This window comes from Aptenodytes forsteri, unplaced genomic scaffold, assembly GCF_000699145.1.
Source record: "Aptenodytes forsteri isolate BGI_AS27 unplaced genomic scaffold, ASM69914v1 Scaffold270, whole genome shotgun sequence".
Lineage (NCBI taxonomy): Eukaryota > Metazoa > Chordata > Aves > Sphenisciformes > Spheniscidae > Aptenodytes > Aptenodytes forsteri.
In genome coordinates this window covers 2613949-2635709 of record NW_008794631.1, presented here as the reverse complement: position 1 = coordinate 2635709, position 21761 = coordinate 2613949, and the positions used below count along the sequence as shown (strand labels likewise).

General features: G+C 41.0%; 1 protein-coding gene across 2 annotated transcripts in view; it reads right to left on the bottom strand.

Annotated features, from left to right (window-relative positions):
* The window catches only part of PDE1C (phosphodiesterase 1C), a 348343-nt gene that overhangs the window by 12740 nt on the left and 313842 nt on the right, over positions 1-21761 (bottom strand). Inside the window, exon 15 of one of the 2 annotated variants that reach the window (XM_019470534.1) lies at positions 3441-3506. In XM_019470534.1, coding sequence (XP_019326079.1) covers positions 3441-3506 — 66 coding nt within the window. Of the gene's footprint in view, positions 1-3440; positions 3507-12140; positions 12227-21761 lie in introns of those variants that run through there. The other variant, XM_009273482.2, reaches the window with a different exon arrangement.

Genomic DNA, 21761 nt, shown 5'->3' with positions numbered 1-21761 from the left:
GAAACAGATTCAGAAAAATAAAATAAAATCCTGTTTCCCCTTGTAACCTTTGTGTTATGTGTCCTTGGAAGTGTTTTTGGAGCTGAAAAACCCCTGGCATTTCAGGCAAATAAGTCTCTTCTTTATTTGACTCATGGTGAGCACAGGCAAGCAAACAGAACAGAACAGAACAGAACAGTTACGCTATGTTATGCCTAGAGTTCTACATGACAAGCTATGACCTAGGCCTGAGGGCTCCATCCAGGAGAGCAGCTCTCTGCAGCGCAGGTCCCAGGCCCATCCAGGAGACAGGGGCAGAGACGGGCACACCTACAACATGGCTCAGGCAGGGACTGAAGGCCCCAGGCTGAGCTGAGACACGTCCCCTGGGCCCTTGGCAGGAGACGGTGGGGGTCCCGGGGGAGGCCGGTCCCAGCCATTGAGGCCTATGAGCACCCCCAGGACCCTGGCAGAAGTAGACTTTCAAATGTTTCCAAGCCACAGAAAGAAACGGTGGTCACTCAGTGATTGTAAATAATACTTCTGGGTACATCAATGCCCCTGCCATGCTTCCTCACCATACAAAGTGCAGACTACTTGGAGAAATGGTTGGTTCATCCTCTTTGCACTGAGAAAAAGGAGTCGTTCCAGGAGGCAGCAGATGTGCCTGCAGCAGCCTGGCTCCCTGCGGCACTGTGAGATGCAGCTGAGCTGCCAGGGGACCCCGGTTTCATCAATGGTCAAGCCCAGGTGGGAGCACTGCCAGACCTCTCTCCTGCACACAGCCACCTAACGTCATAAAACTTCCCCAGCTTTGTGACCTCTTGGATGTTTCTTCCTCTCGTGCACTTTAAATTGACAAGGCACAGATTCAAAAGTTAGCGATGAGGAGGACTGACCAACCTGCCAGCAAAGAGACGGGTGGGATCATGCGCACGCATGCCTGTTCTCGTCAGCCTCGCTCCTTCAGAAGTGAGACTAAACCCAGTGCAACAAAGCTTCCCCTTTTTATTCAAGATGCCGCATGCAATTTGCAGAAAAAACAGCAAGACAATAACATTTTCTCAATCAGAAAATTGTGTGTGTGCGTGTGTTTACAGCAGACTGTTTCTTAACTACACATTAATCAGTGGCTGCTTCCAGCAAAAGCAACCCCCCTGAAACATGATCTATATAGAGCATAAAGAAACAACATCATAATGGCTGTAAACCAAATGCGTCAGTGGACTATATACATGGAAAATATTGCACTATTATCTACTCCTATCACATACTGTAAATAGCTGCACAGGAAGGGCTGATTTGCAAACCGTACCAAGGTAAACAGCTTGCTGTGTAAGTCACGGTAACAGGGCACGGGTAGGAAGGTACCAGTGTTAAACAGCCAAATAGAGAAAACTGACTGGGTCGCTAAACCAATCGGTGCCAAAACAAACACTGAGGTGGGAGGTGTCTAACGAAGACAGAGTCAAAACACAGCTAGTCATTTCCGTAAGTGCCAGACAGAAGGCACCTTCCTATAATTCAATGTGAGATCATCACAGTGAGTATCGCTACTGGAAGTAAGGCTGGACTGGCAACAAATCCAGTATCTTTTTGCAAAAAGGGACACTATTAGGTTGGTCACTCCCCTCTCTTGAAGGTGGATCCTCCCTACTGCTGTTTTTCTAATCATAACAGTTAACAGATCCCTAGATCGGATAGTTTTAAAGGAGAGTGAATGTTATCATTCCCAAATAGATGAGGAAGCTGGGGCACACAAGAAGGATTTGAGCAAGGTCATTTAGCAAGTCAGCAATAATGAAGGGACTATACCTGGGAGCTTATGCCAAAACCCTCTTTTCTACATTTATATTCTCTACCTTCTTATTATAATGGTGGTCTGCAGGCTGAGAACAAGGATCACACATAAGAAGGGATGCAGGATTTGTTGTTTGCAGGTATTCATTAATGGATCAGTTAAAAGTGGTGTAGCATTGGAGAAATGGATGAAAAACCCCGTGTAAGCATTGCTTGTTAAAAATAAACAAGGGACCAATGCAAACATGCCAAAATGTATAAAAAGTGAGCTAGTTTTGAAATTAGATGAGAGTTATGGCTGTAGTGTGACATGAATGTTTCATTCCACAATTTTTCCTTAAAACGTAACATTTTTTTTTCTCCAAAAATCAAGACCTCTCCAAAATCTCTCCAAAGAGCAAGACCTCTAAATGCCACCTGCAAGAAAATCCTGGGTGAAAACATCCAGGGTAGTAGCCTCCCCTATGAATATGAATATAAGAATTTAACAACTGCTGGGACCCTATGAGAAATAGGCAATATATACAGGCAATACTTATTGTCACTGCCAATGATCAGAAACTTCAGAAGTTAAGACAATGTATGTATGATATTTCCTGTTCCGTGCTTTCTATCTAAAAAATGTCTTGGGTTAGATACCTGGGAGTTCTCATTTAAGCATGTTGCTGAGAGGTTTGAATTCTACTTTCAGTGATTGTCCATTCTTTTCTTGAGCAGGACAGTAATCCATGGAGCACATTGTTTTACTAACAGAATACAGTGTTTTGAACTCTCTCACATTCCTGCTTGTTCTTTTCCTTACTTACACCCAAGCGGTCGCTGCAGCTGTGCCTGGGGAAACAATCTGCTAAGGTGGCAGCTGCAAAAGAGCATCATGCCATGAACAGCTTGGAGAACTGAAACAGCACAGAAACATGCTACTGCACATTGGCATCTATATATGGAGCCACACCATACCTCATCTGCTGGCACAGCAGCCACTGATGCAAATATCTGTAGTAAAACTTTTTAAGTACTTTGCTTGAAGTTTGGGGTTTTTTCTTGGTGATTTCTTGTTGTCTTCCTGCAGACTTACTCTTTCTTTCACCTACTGTGAATTATACATATATGAATGCCGTTGCAAATGCACATACAAGATAGTATCTTGTTCGCACTGAGCCATTTTTTTGTGTAACTGCTTCATATTACCCTCTCTTTCTTCTGACAGTTGTGTGGGACAAAGATGAGGGGATTAAGAAAATGGTTATTATTGTGAAATAGAGACAGCAGGATTTGGTAGATGGGAAGGGCACAAAAACCCCTATACTTGGGTCCACAAAATAGCCTTATTTTTTCCCTTCAGCATCTATGTCCATGTGATAAAAGCCCAAATTAATTTGCCGATCGAATTAAAATAGTCTGTGAAGCCTGCACCGCAAGCCACAAAACATAGGGCATTTGTTTAAAAAAACTGAAATGCGGTAAAGACCATTAAAAACAACAGTTTGTTTGTTCAACCCCAGTGAATGGGTTTAACTTTTTTAATGTGATGTGTAAAAGTCATGCCATACCTGGAGAACAAGTCATCTGTTTACGTCCATCTCCCAAACAGTAGGCACTGTGAGTGCCTATTTCTAAAGCTGCACATATAAGCAAATTAGAGTGAGGTGGTACCGACTGACCTGGCAATGTAAGGTGGTTTGCTGAGGAACCTGAGCCTGGTAAGTCAGCTGAACGTTGTGCTGGACCTTTAAAAAGAAAGAGTAGTTTCAGCAGAGATGGATGAATGGTAGTCCCACCAGCCATGAAAATACTTTTTGTAGTGCTGCCACCACTACGAGGTGTTTGTTGTCTTCTTTCTGCCATTTCTTATCCATGGTTTTAGGTAAGGCTAACTAGGAAAGTAGCCTCACTTCTGGGGACCTTTCCGTCTAAAGGAGTCAATATCAAACATATCTTTCTTCTTTTTATCACTTACCGGGTTTGGGTGGAGATACCCGAGTTATTGATTCTGGAAGTTTCACGTTCTTAAGTGTTGGATGTATGAACTGTTGCCAGATCTCAGACAGCTTTCCCTTCAGCTACCTCGTGTCCTCACAGAACTGGCAATTGCCAGTTTTATTGCCCGGCATGGCTCAGAAGGCAGTTACACAGCACTTACCTTGTTTCCATGGCAGTTCAGCAAGCAGCTAGCATCACTTTGGGAACCACCAGTTGGTAACAGCTCTGGACATTTATGTCACTGGCTATACGTGCCAGAGAAAGGACTCTGATACTGTATTTGCAAGCAGAGATGAGTCACCCAAATCATTAGATGCCTTTTCCACACCATCTTTTCTCCCTTCTTGCTTATGTGGCAGTCGGTATTTTTGATTTGACGATCACAGTCGACTACATCAACACCCTCAATATCTAACAGAAATTGGCAGCTTGGCTTCATCTCTACTTGCACTGGACTGGAGGTACATGCAGACTCAAACCAAGCCAGTAAGGTATAAGAATACAAGTAGGTACACTGGCAAGCACATTGCATGTTCTTCAGGAAATGAATACCAGTGAACCTCCCAGAGAGGAAAGGAGTGAATTAAAACTGGAATTTCAGGCAAAAGGGAATGCACAAAGCCTTTCACGCTTTTATTGAACATCTCTGAACTTTACATCCTCCTTAGAGAGAATGGCTTGGTCTCTGCAACTCTTTATCATGATTTTTTCCTTTTTTAAGGAAAAGATCAAATAGAAAAACAGCAGCGGTATGGGAAAATTCTGGTTATTACTTGTGTGATGTGATGACTACTGCACAGACACCGCCTGAGTCCAACTGTGGAATAAGATGCTTTGTAGAAGGTGGCATGTAGAGAGGTAGCTGAAATGCTGTGAAAGGAGGTCTATAAGCAATACTGGAGCACAGGACACCAGCCCTGTGGGATCGATACTCATGCTCCATGTGGCACAGAAAAATAAATCACACGAGCAAGTGTTTCAGTGGGCATGAGTGTGGTGTGCTGTTGTTGGTTTAGATGTTCTTATGGGCTGTGATTTCAGTCAAAAGAGAAAAGGGGAAAGGTGAGGTTGACATGTCTAATCCCCAAACAGGTAGAGATTTACCTTGACATCCTTAAATAAACTATTTGAATTCTCTACCTCAATTTCCCTGTCTTTAGAAATTAGGTAATGCCACTAACTCCTCCTCACAGGGGCAAGTGGTGAGCAATGACTGCTGTCCAAGCAATGTTCCCGCTATGCTTAAAAAGAAAAGTTGATTATTACTAGCACTCTATGGGGAGCTGGACGCTGGAAAGCAAATGGCAAGCACCGTGCCTGGCTCAGATGTAGAAAGCGCCAGAACAAAATGAACCCTTCTACAACTTTAATTCAAATGGAGTGGAGACCTCATTGTTTTTATTTGGTAATAGAATGAACATACATGGACTCAGTTACAGAAAAACTGGAATGTTGAAAAATGTTTTATACATTTAGAGACCACAAGCCTCTTCTTTCAAATAAGGAACTAACAATAAATACATATTGTTTAAAATTATTCTCAGAACAGTTGAGAATACTTGGCATTACATGGCATCATTCATTTCAGTTTTGCATTTTTTTTTCCTTAACAAAACAAATAGGTTTTTTTTCATTACCCTACCCACCCAGTCCCAGGAGCAAACTTGCAGTAAGTTTTGCTTTCAGCATGTATTTTAACTTGTTTTCTATCCCCTGGTGCAAAATAGCATAATAACCTGCCTCTTTCTTCCTTGAAAAATGTTAGAGAACAGGTGTCTGTTGTTTGTTTTAGTTCAGTTCAAGAAAAACATCTCCATTATCAGTTCTGCTAATATAAACATACTCTAAAGTTTATGTTCAACTTCATACATAGAATTCCCTGCAGAATGCCAGCTGAGAAAAGGTTATTCTACAAGACCAAGATCCTTGAATTTGGTTAATTTCCCCTTATCCTTCCTACCAATAGGTTTAATGTTTCTTAACTTTCTTTAGGACCTGTCACTGTAGGGTTAACCACAAGAGCAGTGAAATCTACTGTCACAGATAAGCCACAATGTCCACCCTTCCTCCCTGCTGAAGGTAGTCAGTGCGCTAGGGTATGACTTTGAAGTGCCTACAAGAACAAGCATCATCAGAATGAAGAGAGATATATCGTCTTATTTGAACAGATGTGGTGGAAGCAACTCCTACCACAGCAAAGGAAGACAGCACCACCCTGATGCACTGGCTTTACACAGACCGCCCTGCGCGTAAGTAGCTGTATATGTTTTGGTTATTTAGTCTTTGGCCCCAGACGCTGCGGTGGGACCAGCAGGACTTTGCATGCAACTTCCTTTGATTTCAGTGCAACTAAAAGAGTGACCAGGCCCTAGGTGTTATTTTGCTCTAAGCTGATGTTGCAAATGCAATGGCTTTTGTCTGTCGGGGAAGAAGGGGGAGGAGAAAAGGGAAGGGAAACATTCCTGTGAGAATCTGGGCCTGTAGACAACCAGAAGGTCTGGTAAAAACCCACTCAGAATCCTACAATAAAAATAGCAAATATTTAAAAAAATTGCATATAAAAGTGTATAAAAATATCATCCAAGCAAGAAGAAAAGGAAAATGCTCACTCTGTCATTCTACTGCTAGGTTTTATCACTAGAAAACCCCAATGGCCATAAGTAATTTTGTCTGGTAGATGCACTCCTACGACCACCGGCAGAGACAACGGGATTACGTATATTCCTCCTACCACTGGATAGCTTCTAAAACCAGGGTGTTATGAGTACACAGCAGTCAATACATACGCACTTGGAGGAAATCGAAAGAATACAAAATGCCAAGAGTGTGCTGTGAGCCTTGTGAGTGAGTGCTGTCGTGCGCTCAGGTATGAGGGTAAATAAATTCGCTAAAACTGAGCTTCAAGTCCTCAGCCAGCTTGCCTGGAAGTAGCTGCATTTTCTTCTACCTGGTGGTCAAGTCACCAGAGCAGGGAGAGCTGATGCCTCAAAGACAGGCATGTGTCTCGGTCCTGCCTGGGTACAGATCAGAACCCTCTGTGCTCACTGGGGATCAAAAGGGACATTGCAGTAACGAGAAGGCAGTCTCAGCAAGTGGAAATGCATGGCCAGCATTCCATTTTAACAGAAAATAATGGCATTGGCAGTGGTCACCCGCCCTGCTCCTGCTTTGATCACAGTAATCGGACAAGGAAAGGGTAGTCTGGGATCGCAAAACTTGTCTGCCTGTGGAAGCAGGGGGAGCACCACATTAGGCTGCACACCTGACACTAAACCGAGCCTGGAGCAGACCTGCTCATGTTGTGGGTAACACAAGTGGAAAAAACCTCTGTACCTACTTCGGAGGGAGATGAATTTATGCCTTAAAATGTGAAAGCATGTTTTTTTTCCCTCCTTTCTACCTGGCCAGCACTGATGCGCACTCCCCGGAGCGATTTGCATGGAGTCAGTGCCGCAGGGCTCCTTCTCGTCCTCATCCAGCACGTTCCTGCTTTTGAGTGCTGATGTTCAGACACTGCGCCAGCACAGCTCTCAGATCAGCACCGGTTCAACACATGCAAAAGCACAGGATTGCTCTGTTGTTTTTAATTATTGGGTGAGGTGACAGATTAAAAAAGTGAGAGAAAAGGACTTGATTATGCTGTCATTTGCTGAATATAAATGGCTAACATACGGTATAGATCATCAGAGGATGAATTGCATTATTATAAAATGAAATGTGAGGAAAAAGGAGCCAATAAGAAATATTTAAGACCATCTCATGAGTTCCTGGAGATAGACTAGTTTATTCTAGTTGAAGCAAAGAAAGTACTGTCCTCGTAAGGTTCCATCATTTCTGATTTGAATAGATTATTGTGGTTTTTAATTAAAAGCCACATTTGGGACCTACTGTAGAATTTGCAAGGACTAACAGCAGAAGTATTTGCCTTTAGCTAGGTGAGCTCACAGACTTTCTGATTACAAAGCAGCACAGCACTATCAGCTATCTAGTTTGAAATATTTTTGCTTCCAGACTGAGCCTGTAAGACTTTGTAAGTACATATGCAAACATTCGCATATTCAAAGGGTAGTTTGCAAAAACACCACCATATACCATTCTTCTCTGGCATAACCAACTACATTTTGGAAAGTTTCTCTCCAACCACAAAATTTATGCTTGAAAAAAGAAACGTCAAGAAAAAGGAATTTGCCTCCTTCATTCACCCATCAGGAACCAGGATTCCAAATTCCAGATTCATTCTGATGATAAACGTCCTACTGTATTAATACATAGTGTGTTTACACCAGCTGGAGCTATACAAAAGGCTGCACTTTCAGATAAGCATTAGTCTACCTAGATAGACTACTCTGAAATATGTTTTCAGTCTAAAATTGCAAAATTTCTTTTTTTAATCTACTACCTATTTTATCATTAGTCAAAAAAAAGTTGGCTTCTGGCATCTATCTTTTTTCTCAAACATGGAAAACATTAGTGACATCCATCATCTTTTTATAATTAAACATAGAAATCTGACCATATAACTTTGAAAAAAAAATATTGTGTAGTTTGTAAGGAAAGCTGGTTGATTTAAGCATTTTGAGAGGGTGCATCACAGGTTTTTACGTTTAAAAAATAAACAAATTCTTTATTTCACACGTGTGAACACTTCTTGCATGTTGTCACAGAAACGCACGGTTTAAATCACTGATTGAGTGCAGCTCAGAGAACTGTCATCTTTTGAGCCATTTAAATAATGAACAGGATAAAAACATACTGCTTGCTTTTCTTTTTCTTTTAAATTAAGTGTGTCCAGGAGTTCAAGCACTACGTCACCATGAGTCAAAGGTCTGCTAATTCCCTGAACACCAGTTCCAGCTAAAGGAAAAAAACACCAATAGGGATACTTGCAATGGTATCCTTCCCTATTTTAAGGGGGTAAAGTGCCTGGATTCTCCCTCTCAAGGTACACAACAGTTTCTGGGAAGCAGAAGATGCCTGGTGCTCTTCCAGCAAGGCAGAGCTTTCTGAGAGCACCAGCGGTCCCCACACAGAGGCAGAAGAGTGTCGTCTTTATCACACAGCTTCCCAGCCTGTGCCACCCGCTGTAAGAAGCACTCTGGCACCAGAAGACCCCTTTGTGCCTACTGGTGGGCACTCCCAAATAGTTCTGTAGAATCTCAGCATGAGGCCAACGGTATGGGCCCTATATTTGCAGAATTTCTGGCTTATTCATTGCTTGTATAGTCTTACTGAGGATGGAAAAGGGAGGCATCTGAAAACATAATTTCTATACATCTGGGGAAAGTTAGGTAAGGATGTAAAAACAGAAATCCTTTCTCACTCTTTATAAACTGATGAACACCTAATCCTTTTCCACTTTTTTTTTTTTCCTTTCGTGGAACAAAATAAGAGAAAGCAGTTCTGTAATATTTTTTTTTTTTAATTTTTATTATTTTTTTACACAATTGCACAGTGGCTGATCTCTAGTTTAACTGGGAGGTGTCTAACATACCATTCCTTGGCTCACAATGCACTAGCACAATGCTGCAGTGTTCCAGGGAGGTGGGGGAGCGGAGTAGGGCAATGTAGGTGTGATCCTGGGAGGGAACCCCATGATAGATGCTTTCATCTGGCCTAGTCTCTTTGTAGGATTTCAATTTCTAGATTTCATTTTCACTTTATATATTTCCAAGCTAATAGATTTCATGGGGATTTTTTTTACACAACGAAAAATTCTAAAAAATGCTAATAATCCACTGTAGCTTATTCAAATTATTTTAAAAGAGCAGGAGAACATTAGAGCTAGCTCTGACTGCCTGTATATTGCAAAACATTTTGCTGCATACCTGTGTGCTGAGATCAGTAACTTTGAATATGGCATCTCTTCTAGAATGGCAGCTCTGATCTGCAGTCCCCAAGAGATGGCAAATTCGCCACCTCCCTTATTAGCTCCTGCTGGTGGTGAATAAACCTAACAATCGAGGAAAAACATTTTCCAGTCTGATTTCACACCTTTGTGCCAGTGCATGAGAAACAAGAACTGACCAGCTGTGAATTAAGCAGTCTGGCTTTGCTGTCTGAAAGAAGTCACTCCCAGAAAGAAAGAAAATCTGTATCAGAAGCCGATGAAGAAAAAGATTTACGTTTTTTTTATTGTTATTATTATTATTCTACTGTGCATAATCTAAGGCATCTTTAGTCACTGTACATTAGGTAAGGGTAACTTAAAAAATATTGACTAAATCATCCTGCACCTCTGACCAAATACTTGGTGAGGGTATGTTCCCCCTGACTTCAGGGAGAAGTCTGACTAAGCAGGGACTGAGTCACTGCTGCGGTATTTAGTTCTGCATTATTGATATATCGTCAATGTGCCTTCAAAGAGCCTGGCAGGGCTGGAACTCATATTCTACCACTCTTATCGGGGCTGAATGCTGATGGAGAGGGGGAAAGGGGAGGTGGGAAAGTGCTACGTGGTGACACAGCCCTCTGCCTGTCACACGACACGGACTGCGCTCGGCACTGACTGTGGTGCCACTGTCCTCTCAGCACCCCGCTTTCCTCAGAAAATCTACCCCAGAGCTACCATTGAACCAGGAGCTCATGAATGGGAACACTACGTGCCCTTACATTTATTTTATTTAAATGAGCTGGTTCAGTGAAGCCAACTGCGAGTTCTAAGAATGGCAAGAGTTATTTTTGTACTTCTTCCTTCTGAAAACACGTGATTGAAGCGCAACCTTTTCACAGCATGAACCTAATCTAAATCTCTGGCTTTGAACAAACTCAAACTCTGGTGTCCAAAAAAAGAACTCAAAATGTCTCTAGCCTCAATAATCAAAATCCCAGATACAAACACTCCTGAGTGAGAAGGTATTCACGTTTAAGTGTGGATTTAGGCTGAGCTCACTGCTGTGATTTTTGCTAGTGTCGTGGGAAGCTCGTCCCTATACATGCACAGTTTAAGCAGGAACAGAGACCCAAGCTCTAATATAGGCTGCTGGTAAAGTCCTGTGCTTTTGAACATGAAAAGGAAACACCAAAGATTTACCTTCCTAAGCCAATGTTGTGCATGTTCTCTACATAGCAAAGAGCCATGACTGCAGTCTGATTCCTTGTAAAATACATATACGACTAACACAGCAAGACCTCATCCTGAACAAAAAGGAGTTAGGCAAAAAACAGTTGTATGTGTATGTACGTGTCTTGATTTCCACACAGACAGGTAAAATTACTTACAATTAACTGGATCCCTACCAAGATCCCAAGCCAGAAAAGCACTTACATACATGTTTGACGTTTCTCATACAAAGATACCTTCCTGAATCAAGGCCTGAGCAAGTTAGTTTTTTAACATTTCTTCTTTAAAATGGGCCAAAATGACGGCTACTTTCCATGTGTCTGACTCCACTGGATGAGACAGTTTCATCCACCGACTCCAGCAGTGTATTTAGGACACACTTTTTCATTTTGGTTTTGTCTGTCTGTACTTCTCCAGCAATGCTTTTCCTTTTCTTTGGCCTGTCCGTTCAGTCAGTGATGAAAGAAAGACCACACTGAGATGAAAGTAAGAATTGATCCGTGTGATTCCCTGCTGCCCTTCTTCTCTTAGATCTTCAGGTCAGACAAAGAGCGGTTACTAGTAGCCCATGAACAAATGTGGGAAAACAGCTTATTATCTGTAATCTCAAGTTAAGGCAGGCACGTCAAGCAGTACATTAGTGCATGCTCTCAGAGTCTGACAACAAAATTTGCCCCAAGGGAATATTGCTTTCATTGATTATTCCTTTCCTATTACTAACTGCAAAACCAGAAAAAAATCAAGGGTTGAGCAAGTCTGCCTGCTGTTTAGAAACTATCATTTCATCATCTGGGAAAGACATCAAATCCTAACAAATGGTCAATCAAATGACTCTACAAATTCACCATTCTTATTCATAAAATCTTCTACAGTGAGGGTAAAACTGATGTCAAATTTTGTCTACCAGCAATTGGAAAAGACTCTTGGGGAAAAGAAAAAGAGTAAAAGTGAAGTATTATCAAGTTTTCTTTTTTTTTTCCCTATGTTCTTTTGCATCATCCTAATGTTGGTTTCACAAGCTGAGGCATAGCAAAGGGCAATACCGGATTCTGAAGATGACTCTCATCTATTTGCTCAACCTGTCCAGAAAAATGGAACCATTTGCATCAGGAAATCACCGCTTGGTTTTTTTAACAAAAAGTTCCCAAAACAACAAAAAATGCACACGTACATGAACAAACAAACAAAAATAAAACTGACCCAAAAAACCAAGGCCCCCACCCTAGAACCCAGAGTCATTAGCTGTGAAGTAGCCAGTGGGAGGAGGAGTGTTTTGAAAGTTGTTTAATGCCTTCCCCAGAAACTGGTCTTTGTGGAAGGAAGAGGAGAACAGGAATGAAGAAGCTCAGCTAAAATGATGAAAGAAATTTGCAGTCTCTTTTTTTATATATTTTTACTCTTCCGTATCTGGAAAAAAAAAAGAAAAAGAAAAGCGTCAAATGCTGCCTTTCTCCCCTTTGTCCAAGGAGCAGGTAATCTGGGAAAGAAAAAGAAGGGTATCAGTTTAGACAGCCTCATTTCCTCCAAGCAGTGCAGCTTTGCTTAACTGTTGAAAGGCTGCAAGGTGAGGCACACCAAAGCAATACCTCTTACTGGCTCAACTAGAAATATCATTCTGTCCTACACAAAGTGAAATCCTGCTCTCTGACTAACCCAGTGGGAATTCAACGTTTGGCATCAATGGGATCATGTAACAGAATCCAGCATGCTTAGCTCAAGAGATTCCATTAGGTTTCTTTGCTGTAGGGCTCTCTGATCACCCTTGCTCACTAGCTCTTCCAGGAACTTTCTTCTCATGAAAGCAACAATGTCATACATGTGGTTTGAGGTGAAGAAGAGAGAATGCTCCAAACACAAAAGAGCACTACCTTTTAAAAGCCCCTTTCTCCCAAAGAGCATGCAATGAAAAGCACAGCCTTATGTATGGATAGCCGCCTGAGATCTAACAAAATATATGCATTTTACAATCTGCTTGACTCCTCTGTCAAACATGTATAATCCCTTGGCCTCAAAATTAGGCTATATTTGACTAACATTATCCTGAATGTACAAACATAACTGTTTTCTATGTAGTTATACCGCAAGCGAATCTTCAGAATGAACAGATATGCTTGAGGAAGAAATGTAGACAAGAAACCTTTTCCTTTATTTCTAGTGAAAGAGGACAGTTTCTAATGAAAGGGGACGCTCTATCCAACCCTCCTCATACCCTCCTCTAGAAATCCTTTGGAAAAGCTTCAAACAGGAACAGGAGTATTTTACTCTATATTGGCCATCCCAACCAGTTATCTGAATACGCCTGGCACTCTGCTTAGCTACTGTTATTCTGACAATGCTTATGTCAGCAGAGTTTGAAAGTGCATTTGAAAGGGTCTCTCAACCAAGGAGATGCAGCCCAAGGAGAGATGAATTTATCTGTAAGGCTGGGCATGCCTCGGAAGATGTGATTACGTTAGAATCTCTTCGGGTCCTTTCAGAAAACCAGTTTCTTTTGCCTTCAATAATATATTGCCTTTTTTTAAGTAATATTTGGGCAAAGGCAAAAAGGGACTGGCAAAACAAAGATCTAAGGCTTTGCTGCTGGATTGAATTATCTCTGATGAATGTATAGCAGTGGCTGCACAGATCTGTTAGTGAGTTGGTATCATTTTCTTCTACTGTGTAGTTAGCAGGGGGACTTTTCCTTTCAGGACAGTCCCCTGCAAGTTGTTACAATATCTTGCTCACTGATGCAATTCTAAGACACTGTTGTAAAGAATTAGGCTTTCAGCATTTCATTGGATTTATTTAGACTGAATTGTCACATTCCCAGCACTACCCAGACAGCATAATCTACAATGGGCAATAACACTTCCTTGATGTCTCCCATCTAAAAAGTTCAGCCTGATCTACTGTCATTAACAGGATCATAACAATCCTGTGAGATGCATCATTAGCCACATTTTAAAGAGAAAATACTGACCCAGAAGGAAAGGGGTCCTTCTGGGATGGGACACGTGCATTAACTGGACTAAATGACATCTTTGAGCAGTCATTATTTCTGAATCTCTTAAATGATTTGTTGAATCACACCAGGAATCTGAAACAGAGCTCCAGGTACCACCCAATATGGTCTCCCCTTCCTATGCCATCCATACTCACAAGACTTTTAACCCCTCCCGTCCCCGTTAGTGAAACGAGGGAAAATGCAATGTTTTTTCCCAGACTCTAGAAGTTCCCTGCGGAGAACTGAGTCATATATTGCTTTTTGCTTCTGTTAGCCACATCATCAGCTCCAATGAGACCATTCCAGTACAGCATTTGCTTTAAATTGTTTTTCTACTTGGTGGAGCAGATGTTTTGGTTTCCTCGCTGAATTTCCCTTTGGATACAATATAGCTTCCCTACAACTACCTTAACCTTGGATGTGATTCAGCCTCTTTCTCATTTCAGCACAATAGATCCAGTGCAAATATTAGTACGTATCAACAGAGGTAATTGAAAGTGGGAAAAGAATGAGTATACAGCGCTCGGTACACAGGAAGACTTCAAGTAGTTCACTTGGCATATATTGAATTTCATTATCTGAAATAGCCTCGTCTGAATGCAGATCTCAGTCCTTCAGTGTTGCTGACGAGTTTATATTGTTTGTCAAGGTTGAGTATTGGCCCTCCCCTTGATCACTGATGCAAATACCAGCGACTTCTACAGCTCTTCATGTGATACCAGCACCCACTGCAAGGAGATTATTAAGTCCGTTTCTGCTATCAGCTTGCAGTTTATATTAAGGCATTTTTAACTTGTGCTTGCTGGACTATGAATATATATATTTACTATGTTACTATACAGTCTGACATACTGAAGTGAAAATGCACTGCAGTTTGTCGTTTCCTTCACACAGAATTACTCAGAGTACAACTGTATCCATACAGCAAGGAAGCTGGCTGTCAGTTTTGCACAATCAGTGATTAATCTCACACATTTGCCTCTCTCCTTGTGATAAAACAAATGCTTTGGAGTCCAAGGCCTTACAAGAACTACTCGTTTTAACAGTTGGCATTTCTTATGCCTGTCTAATGCAAACTTTCACAATCTGCTACCCAGTTGGAGAACAGGAACAGAGCCCCAGAGGCATTTAGACTGAGGTGAGAGTTTAGACTGACTCAAAAACTACACCTGTTCTGTAATGACTCACGCTCCTCACTGAGTGTAAATCACAGGCATGATGACGGTTGTACCAGTTGGAAGTGGAGAGCTGACCTCTCCCAGCTTCTGAAGGCGGCCGGCTCTGCCGCTCCAGCCGAACGCCTGCCCTTTCCCTCCATCCCTTCCTCCCCAGCCGCCAAAAGCAGAGTGCTGGCCGGAGAGGGCTCAGGGCACCTCCCCACAGCCTCCAGTGCCAGGCCGGGCCATCAGGACAAGACCGAGCTCTGTGGTTTTCAAATTGCATTTAAAAGAAAACTCTGCTATTTTCTCTCCTAAAAAATAAATGCTGAATGCAGACTGCAGGACAGTGTGATGTGGAATAAGGATTTCATGGGCAGCTTTTTTTTCACAAACTACTTAGCTTGCTTGGCAGACCCTGTCAATGAAAGTGTTTGTGAGGTTATTGCATGGTCCCTGTTTCCTCTGCTCAAACATGCATTCCTTTAGCGTAACCATACTTAATTATGAAGGAAGCACAAGATGACACCACAATTATCCAGGATTACACACGTGGATTTTCTTTCTAAGGAGACTGTGGTAACCTTGCAGTTCACTTGTGAAAAGGTAGTACTTAGCATGAACAAATCTCATCTTCTTCGCATGCTGCATGAGCACTTCCACAGGATGGGAGAACTCCGCCACACCACCAAATAATGTTGCCCTTGAGGTACTTCTACCCCAAGATATTTTTGAGTTAGAATTTAATACACAGAAAAAGCAAAAGAAGAGAGCCTCAGTTAACCATATTCATTCAGTACATCCCTCATTGAGCTCTCTATGGTGATGCCTTTTCATGCTTTTATGATGTAACATCATAAAGATATCAACAAAAAAAAAAATCAGCATACAATTATATTAAAATCAACATTTTTGTACTTTTTATATTTTATTCTTGAAAATTAAGGGAAAAAAACTGAATCCTACAGGCTTTCTCATTTCTATTAAAATCAGATTCTCTTGTCACACCCCAATAACCATGTGTGTAACACAGACTGTCAGTGTTACGTACTAACATAAACAGCAGATATCTAAAGGGTTGCACTTGAAGGACAGTTGAATACACAAAAGTTTATGCACGCTATGACTCTTTAGCGTGAGAAGGGAGAGTTGCGGGGAGACTCTCCGCATGAGTGACGCTAAGAATGTGAATAGGGAACAATTACTCACTGTTTCTCACAGTCCAAGAAGGGGGTTATCAAATGAAATTATCAAGCAGTAGGTTTGAAACCAATAAAAAGATGTCATTTTTCACACAATGCCTAAGTAAATTTTGAATTGTGTTGCCTCAGTGCCCAGTACACAAAAGAGTACCAGGGCTCTAAAGACAATTAGACAAAGTAATGGAAGAAAAATCCATCAGAGGCTATTCAAGTCAGAGATTTGACCTCTGCCTTAGCTCTCTGGAAGACAGAAAGGTGTAAGGGGGAGGCATTGGTCTGGTTTTGTTCTTTGTTCATTAAGATCTCTGCTATGAAATGTTGTCAGGTAAGTGATGGAGAGCTAAAGCGACTTTTGGTCTGACCCAGCATGGTTGTTCGAGTGTTCCTAAGAAAGCTGACATGGTGTTTGAAAGTAGCCTCCACCCTCATTATTAAAAGCCTAGGCTTTTCAGGATAAGACTATTCCAAACTCTGCTTTCTTCCAGACTCTGCTCTCCCCCAGCACCCTGCTCCATCCAGGCACTGGGTGAAACGACAACAGAAATGACAAATTGTTGTATGGCAGACCAATTGTTCTATGGCAATTGATATCATAAAACGGTTACTACAGATGCAGTGCACAATAAGGGGAAATAATAGTCTCAGTAATGTGTCTCAGATAACCCATAATCCAAAAGGTAGTTATCCTTCCTACTACAAATGATGGAAGAATTTGCAGCTGGTGGGACAGATTGCTAAATTTGCCACTTTTAATTCCTTTTGTGGACTCACTCGGCATCTTGCAGGAGTCACCCCTTAATTTTGTAAGCTTACTCCCAAAAGCCTGGGTATCTCCTGTCTCCCCTGAGTGCTAAAGTGTGCTTAGTCGTAACCTGTCCCCATCTGAAAAGCACTGTTAAAAGCTACTCCTAGCACTCAGAATAAAATGAAGATGTCAAAAATCTCAGTGCTCAGTTCTCAGCACTGGATGATCCTGACTCCTATTAAAGCCATTTGGAAAGCCTTTTCGAAGAAAATTAAGACCATGAAGAAATAAATTCTGCATATTTATGCTATTCTCTTGCTTCTGTTGCACCAGAGATGAATGAGGCCTAAGAAACAAAGTTCAGAAGATCAGTGAAATAAAGAAGAAATATGCGTTATAAGTTAATTCATCTCCATTATCTGTCTTTTTAATGGATGAGAAATTGTAGAGTGATTATTTTTTCCAAAGAAAACAGAATGTTACTCGAAGGTGCCTGTGTCCTGTTTAAAGCAAGGGAAAACAAGAATAAATGCTGTTGGGAAAAAGTTTTGAATACTTGTTTTGTAACTGAATTTAAATACCATCATCCTAATTTAGCAGACGACCCAAATGCTTAACATTCATTTTGCTAGGAGGAGAAATGACATTAGCATAGAAGGTATTCTGATTTTTGAGCTTTGGCACATAATTATCCCTAAATCATTCATGACGTCAAACAATTTCTAGTCCTGTTCACACTGATGTTGAGTTTTATGTTTGCTTGACAGCTTGTATTACACTTGACCTGAGATCACATCAGTGATGGAAGAAAGAGATTAGCTTTGTTTTAATATATGTTGTTTGCTTACCAGCACATTATGGAAATACATAACAGCAGAGAAAAACACAATGAATACATTGGCAAAAGTTTGGTTACACCAAATAACGTTTGAGTTTCCTGAGTAAAGCATGTATGAAAGAAATTAGACACTTATTATGCAAAGTGACCTACAGGAATAAGTACGAAAGCTTATTCTAGATTAGATAATCAAACATAATTCAAAGCTCTGAACATAAAGAGCTGTTCCGTCGTGGACAGAAACGCAAACCCCAGTGCTTTTCAAGGCACAAAAGGGATGAGCTGCCATAAGCAGAAGAATAATCGAAGCCAACAAAGTTTTCGGCCAAATACATGAATCAGAATTTTGTAATTAGCACTGGGCAAATAATTGCTTCTCTGATTGAGTGACTAAACTGAAAAATTAGGATAATACTTAGCTCTGGGTCAGACACAAGTAATTGCTTGCTTTCTCTCATGGCAAAAATGACTGTTGGGGGGTGGGTTTTTTTGGTGGGAGCAGGGTGGAGAGGAAATGAAAGATCAAGCTGAGCTTTTCATCTAACTCAAAACTTTTATTTTTAACATTTACTTAATGCTGGCTAGAAATGCGAAGCGTCACTTCAAAGCAAAAATTCTCATTTGGATTTTTTTCAGTGCCTCTTCAGTTTTTGACAATCACTTGTTTTGAATTAGACTTAAATTCCTAAATACTTTAGCCTGATTCAAAATAGCACTTTTCAACTAATATCACTTGCTCGTTTTCTTCTTCTACGTTTATTGTTGCCTCCAAGTCCCAGGTTTTGACATTAAGAATAGCAAAGCAGCAGTTCGGAAGCAGAGAAAAGAATGAACTGCCTAGCGATGGACCGATTACTGGTAATAAGTAGTAAAGACTACTATTAAGGTATGAGTTTCAGAAAACTAACCTGTAAATTGACTCTCTCTTCTCTTTGTCCAGCTTCTGTGGACTGAATGGTACAGAACTGCAGACTAAGCAGCCTGAGAGGACTGATGTCCCTTTGCCTCTGCCCCCAGGGAGAGACCAGGCAGCAGGTCCAGCACACAAAGCAAAGGGCATGAAGGTACCCACCAAGCACCCAGCTGGCAGTTTGTAGGGTGCAGTCTTTACATTTAGATTCCCATACAGTTGACTATTGGATTTCTTCCTTCTTAACACTTCTACTTAAGCGTCCTTGTGGAGTCCCTATCTAGTAAGATACCTATAGCTGGTATGCTCAAATTGGAAGCTAGTTGTTCCATGGGAAAGGGACAAGATGAAAGCTAAAGGCCACCGACCTCTTCTGAGGAGCCATTTCATATTCTTCCTCACCTTCAGTCATTCCCTTCGGACATGATCTTGTTTCTCTTTCAGGGCTAAGTGTTGCACAAGGAAACAGAGACCTGACTGTCACTGGATTGAACATAAATTCATGGAGGGGGAGAGCAAGGAGGACTCTCCTGTTTCTGAAGCAGAGAATTTCTATACATCATGGCACAGGCAAATTATCCTAAATGGGGTAAGAAGGACTGTAACAGAAGCAAGGTCACAGCTCCACTCCCTGAGTGGTGCTATAAAATGGCTGATGGTGCAAAATCAAGGAGGAACTTCTACAATGCACTGTGTAAGTTACACATTCCTCCATGCCTCTAGGACCATGGACATTACCCCTGAGGAGCAATGCAGCCATATGCTATCTCTGAGCAGAGCTATATTTACAGGACCAAAGGTAGCCTGAAAAAATGTTCCCCGTAAAGTTGACTACTCAAAAAACCCACTTAAGTACCTACAGTGAATGTTTTTTCACCATGTATCTGGAATGAATATTCCAAATATTCACTTAAATCTGAAACCAAGCCAAATGCTATTGTCAATTTTTAAATTTGTCACATATATCTGTGACTTCACGTAAAGTAGAAGCAAAAAGCAATCAACCATCCTAAGGTCTTTCTAACTACCTGGCATGGCCTGAGCAATGGAAAGCAGGCTGAAAAAGAGATACATGAAAGTGTCAAAGGAAAACCAGGTGCTGTCCATAAGATTTACACACACACTCACAAAACAGACAAGCTGCAAAATCATCTGCATATTTATACAAGGTACCTTTCTACATAGTCCCCATATTCTCATTGAGCATGCATGCCATGGTGATGTAATGTTCCCGAGGTCAGGATGTTAACAATGTATTTTGCATTTAGCTTCAAAGATCACATCACATAATGTTCATCTTCTATTTGATATTAAAACTGCATAAAACCTTCTTCAGAGTATATCCCTCTACGCAAATTCCAGCTTGCCTTAGGTGCCACTTGCTAAATTAGACACACTCATTTTTTTAAAAAGAGCACAAAAAGAATTTTAAAAAGCACAGAAGCTTTTTCCCCCTCCAGTTATCCTATACTGCACTACTATGGAGCAATTGTTCAGCAGAGATAAGTTACGGTGAAATATCTCTTTTTGGACAGCAAAATGCCCTCATGCTTTCAGGCAAGCTTTTCCAGAACTATCAGTACAACGCTTTCCGATTTCTATCTTGGGGCAATAACCTTTAATGTAATTCAAATAACAGGCCATAAAAAGAAGTAAGAAAAGGAAGGAAATTGTCTTTAGAAGTAGTCTTAGACTATTGTAATTCCAATTTGCCACTGCTGCTGGATTCTGACATATAATATCAAGAGCACTATCAAGCAGCAAGGAGGAATCCAATGTGTTTGCCTTACAAACTGAAATGGGCTTTTTGCTTCCGACAATAATGGAGAAATCAGCCTATCTTTTGGAATAGAAACAGAAATGGCACCATTATTTATATGACCTGAAATTTACCTTTTTACCTCTCTCAAGAAGACATAGGCAAATGCTGTTCATTTATACGCTTGAGTAACCTCTTTTAAAACAACACTGGCATTATGCAGATTACATGAGCAGGGTTTTGTCAGAAGTCTACTTAGTGTTCATTGCTATGTAGTGGTCTTGGCTAGATCGACACACAGGAAAACCGTATCTGCAGGAGGCTGCAAAGACAGACAATTCTTAAATGGTTGAACAGCTTTGCAAAAAGCTGCATTCTCCTTAAATGAATCTGGGAATTGTCTTGTTAATTCAACTGTCTGGGGTAATTGTGGAGCCATCATCATGGCTCCTTCACACCACCATGTTCCTATACCAAAGGCATTATCAGATAAAAACATTCTGTGCCAGCTACTCCGCCGCTTGATTTTTGGGGACAACTGGGACAGAAAGAAATTAAGCCCCTGTGCTTAACCTTTATAATCAGGGAATTTTCCACTTGCTGATCAAGGAATGATTGTCAAGAAAAATTAAGACCAAAAGTCAGCTTTACGTGTTGGCATGGGCAATGTATAGAACACAGGCTTTTAACTACTATTAAGCAGCAGTATAGCTTAACAAAATCAAAATAAAGCTAAAAACTCAATTTCTGGTAAGCCTGTTATGAACTCTTCATAGAGTCTGTATATTTTAAGGGGTTATATATCGTATTGTGTTGTATTGTGTCATATTATACTATATGCTGCTGCACTGCATAGAGGAATGTATTATTGAAATGATGACCTGTCAAAACGCAGGGTTACGATTTGACCACAAGGTGGGAGCATTGCTCATCACACATACGCAGGGCACATCAGGATTTCTCTGTTCTAGCTGTTTAAGATACAAATATCCTGTATATTTCTGTGCTATAACCTGCAAACGTGCATGTTACTACTAGAACAATAAGTTCCCAGGACAAACACAAAAAAAGAACCTTTTATTTGTCTGTAATTGCTAGCTGAAAAAGAATATTTGAATAAACTGCGTTTTGGTCCCTGGAACAAAGAGTTGCACTGAAGACTTTGCATTGACGCTGCAAAATCTTTTCCCAATAGGAAAAAATAAGGAGGTGGTAGAGATAATCTGTGAAAGTGGTAATGGGGAGGAATAATTTTTTCATTTGTTGTCAGTTTTGTGAGCAGAAAAAAATTGCAAAAAAGAAAGTTTGTGAATGTAGATAAAAATTATTTCCATGTGACTGCTTA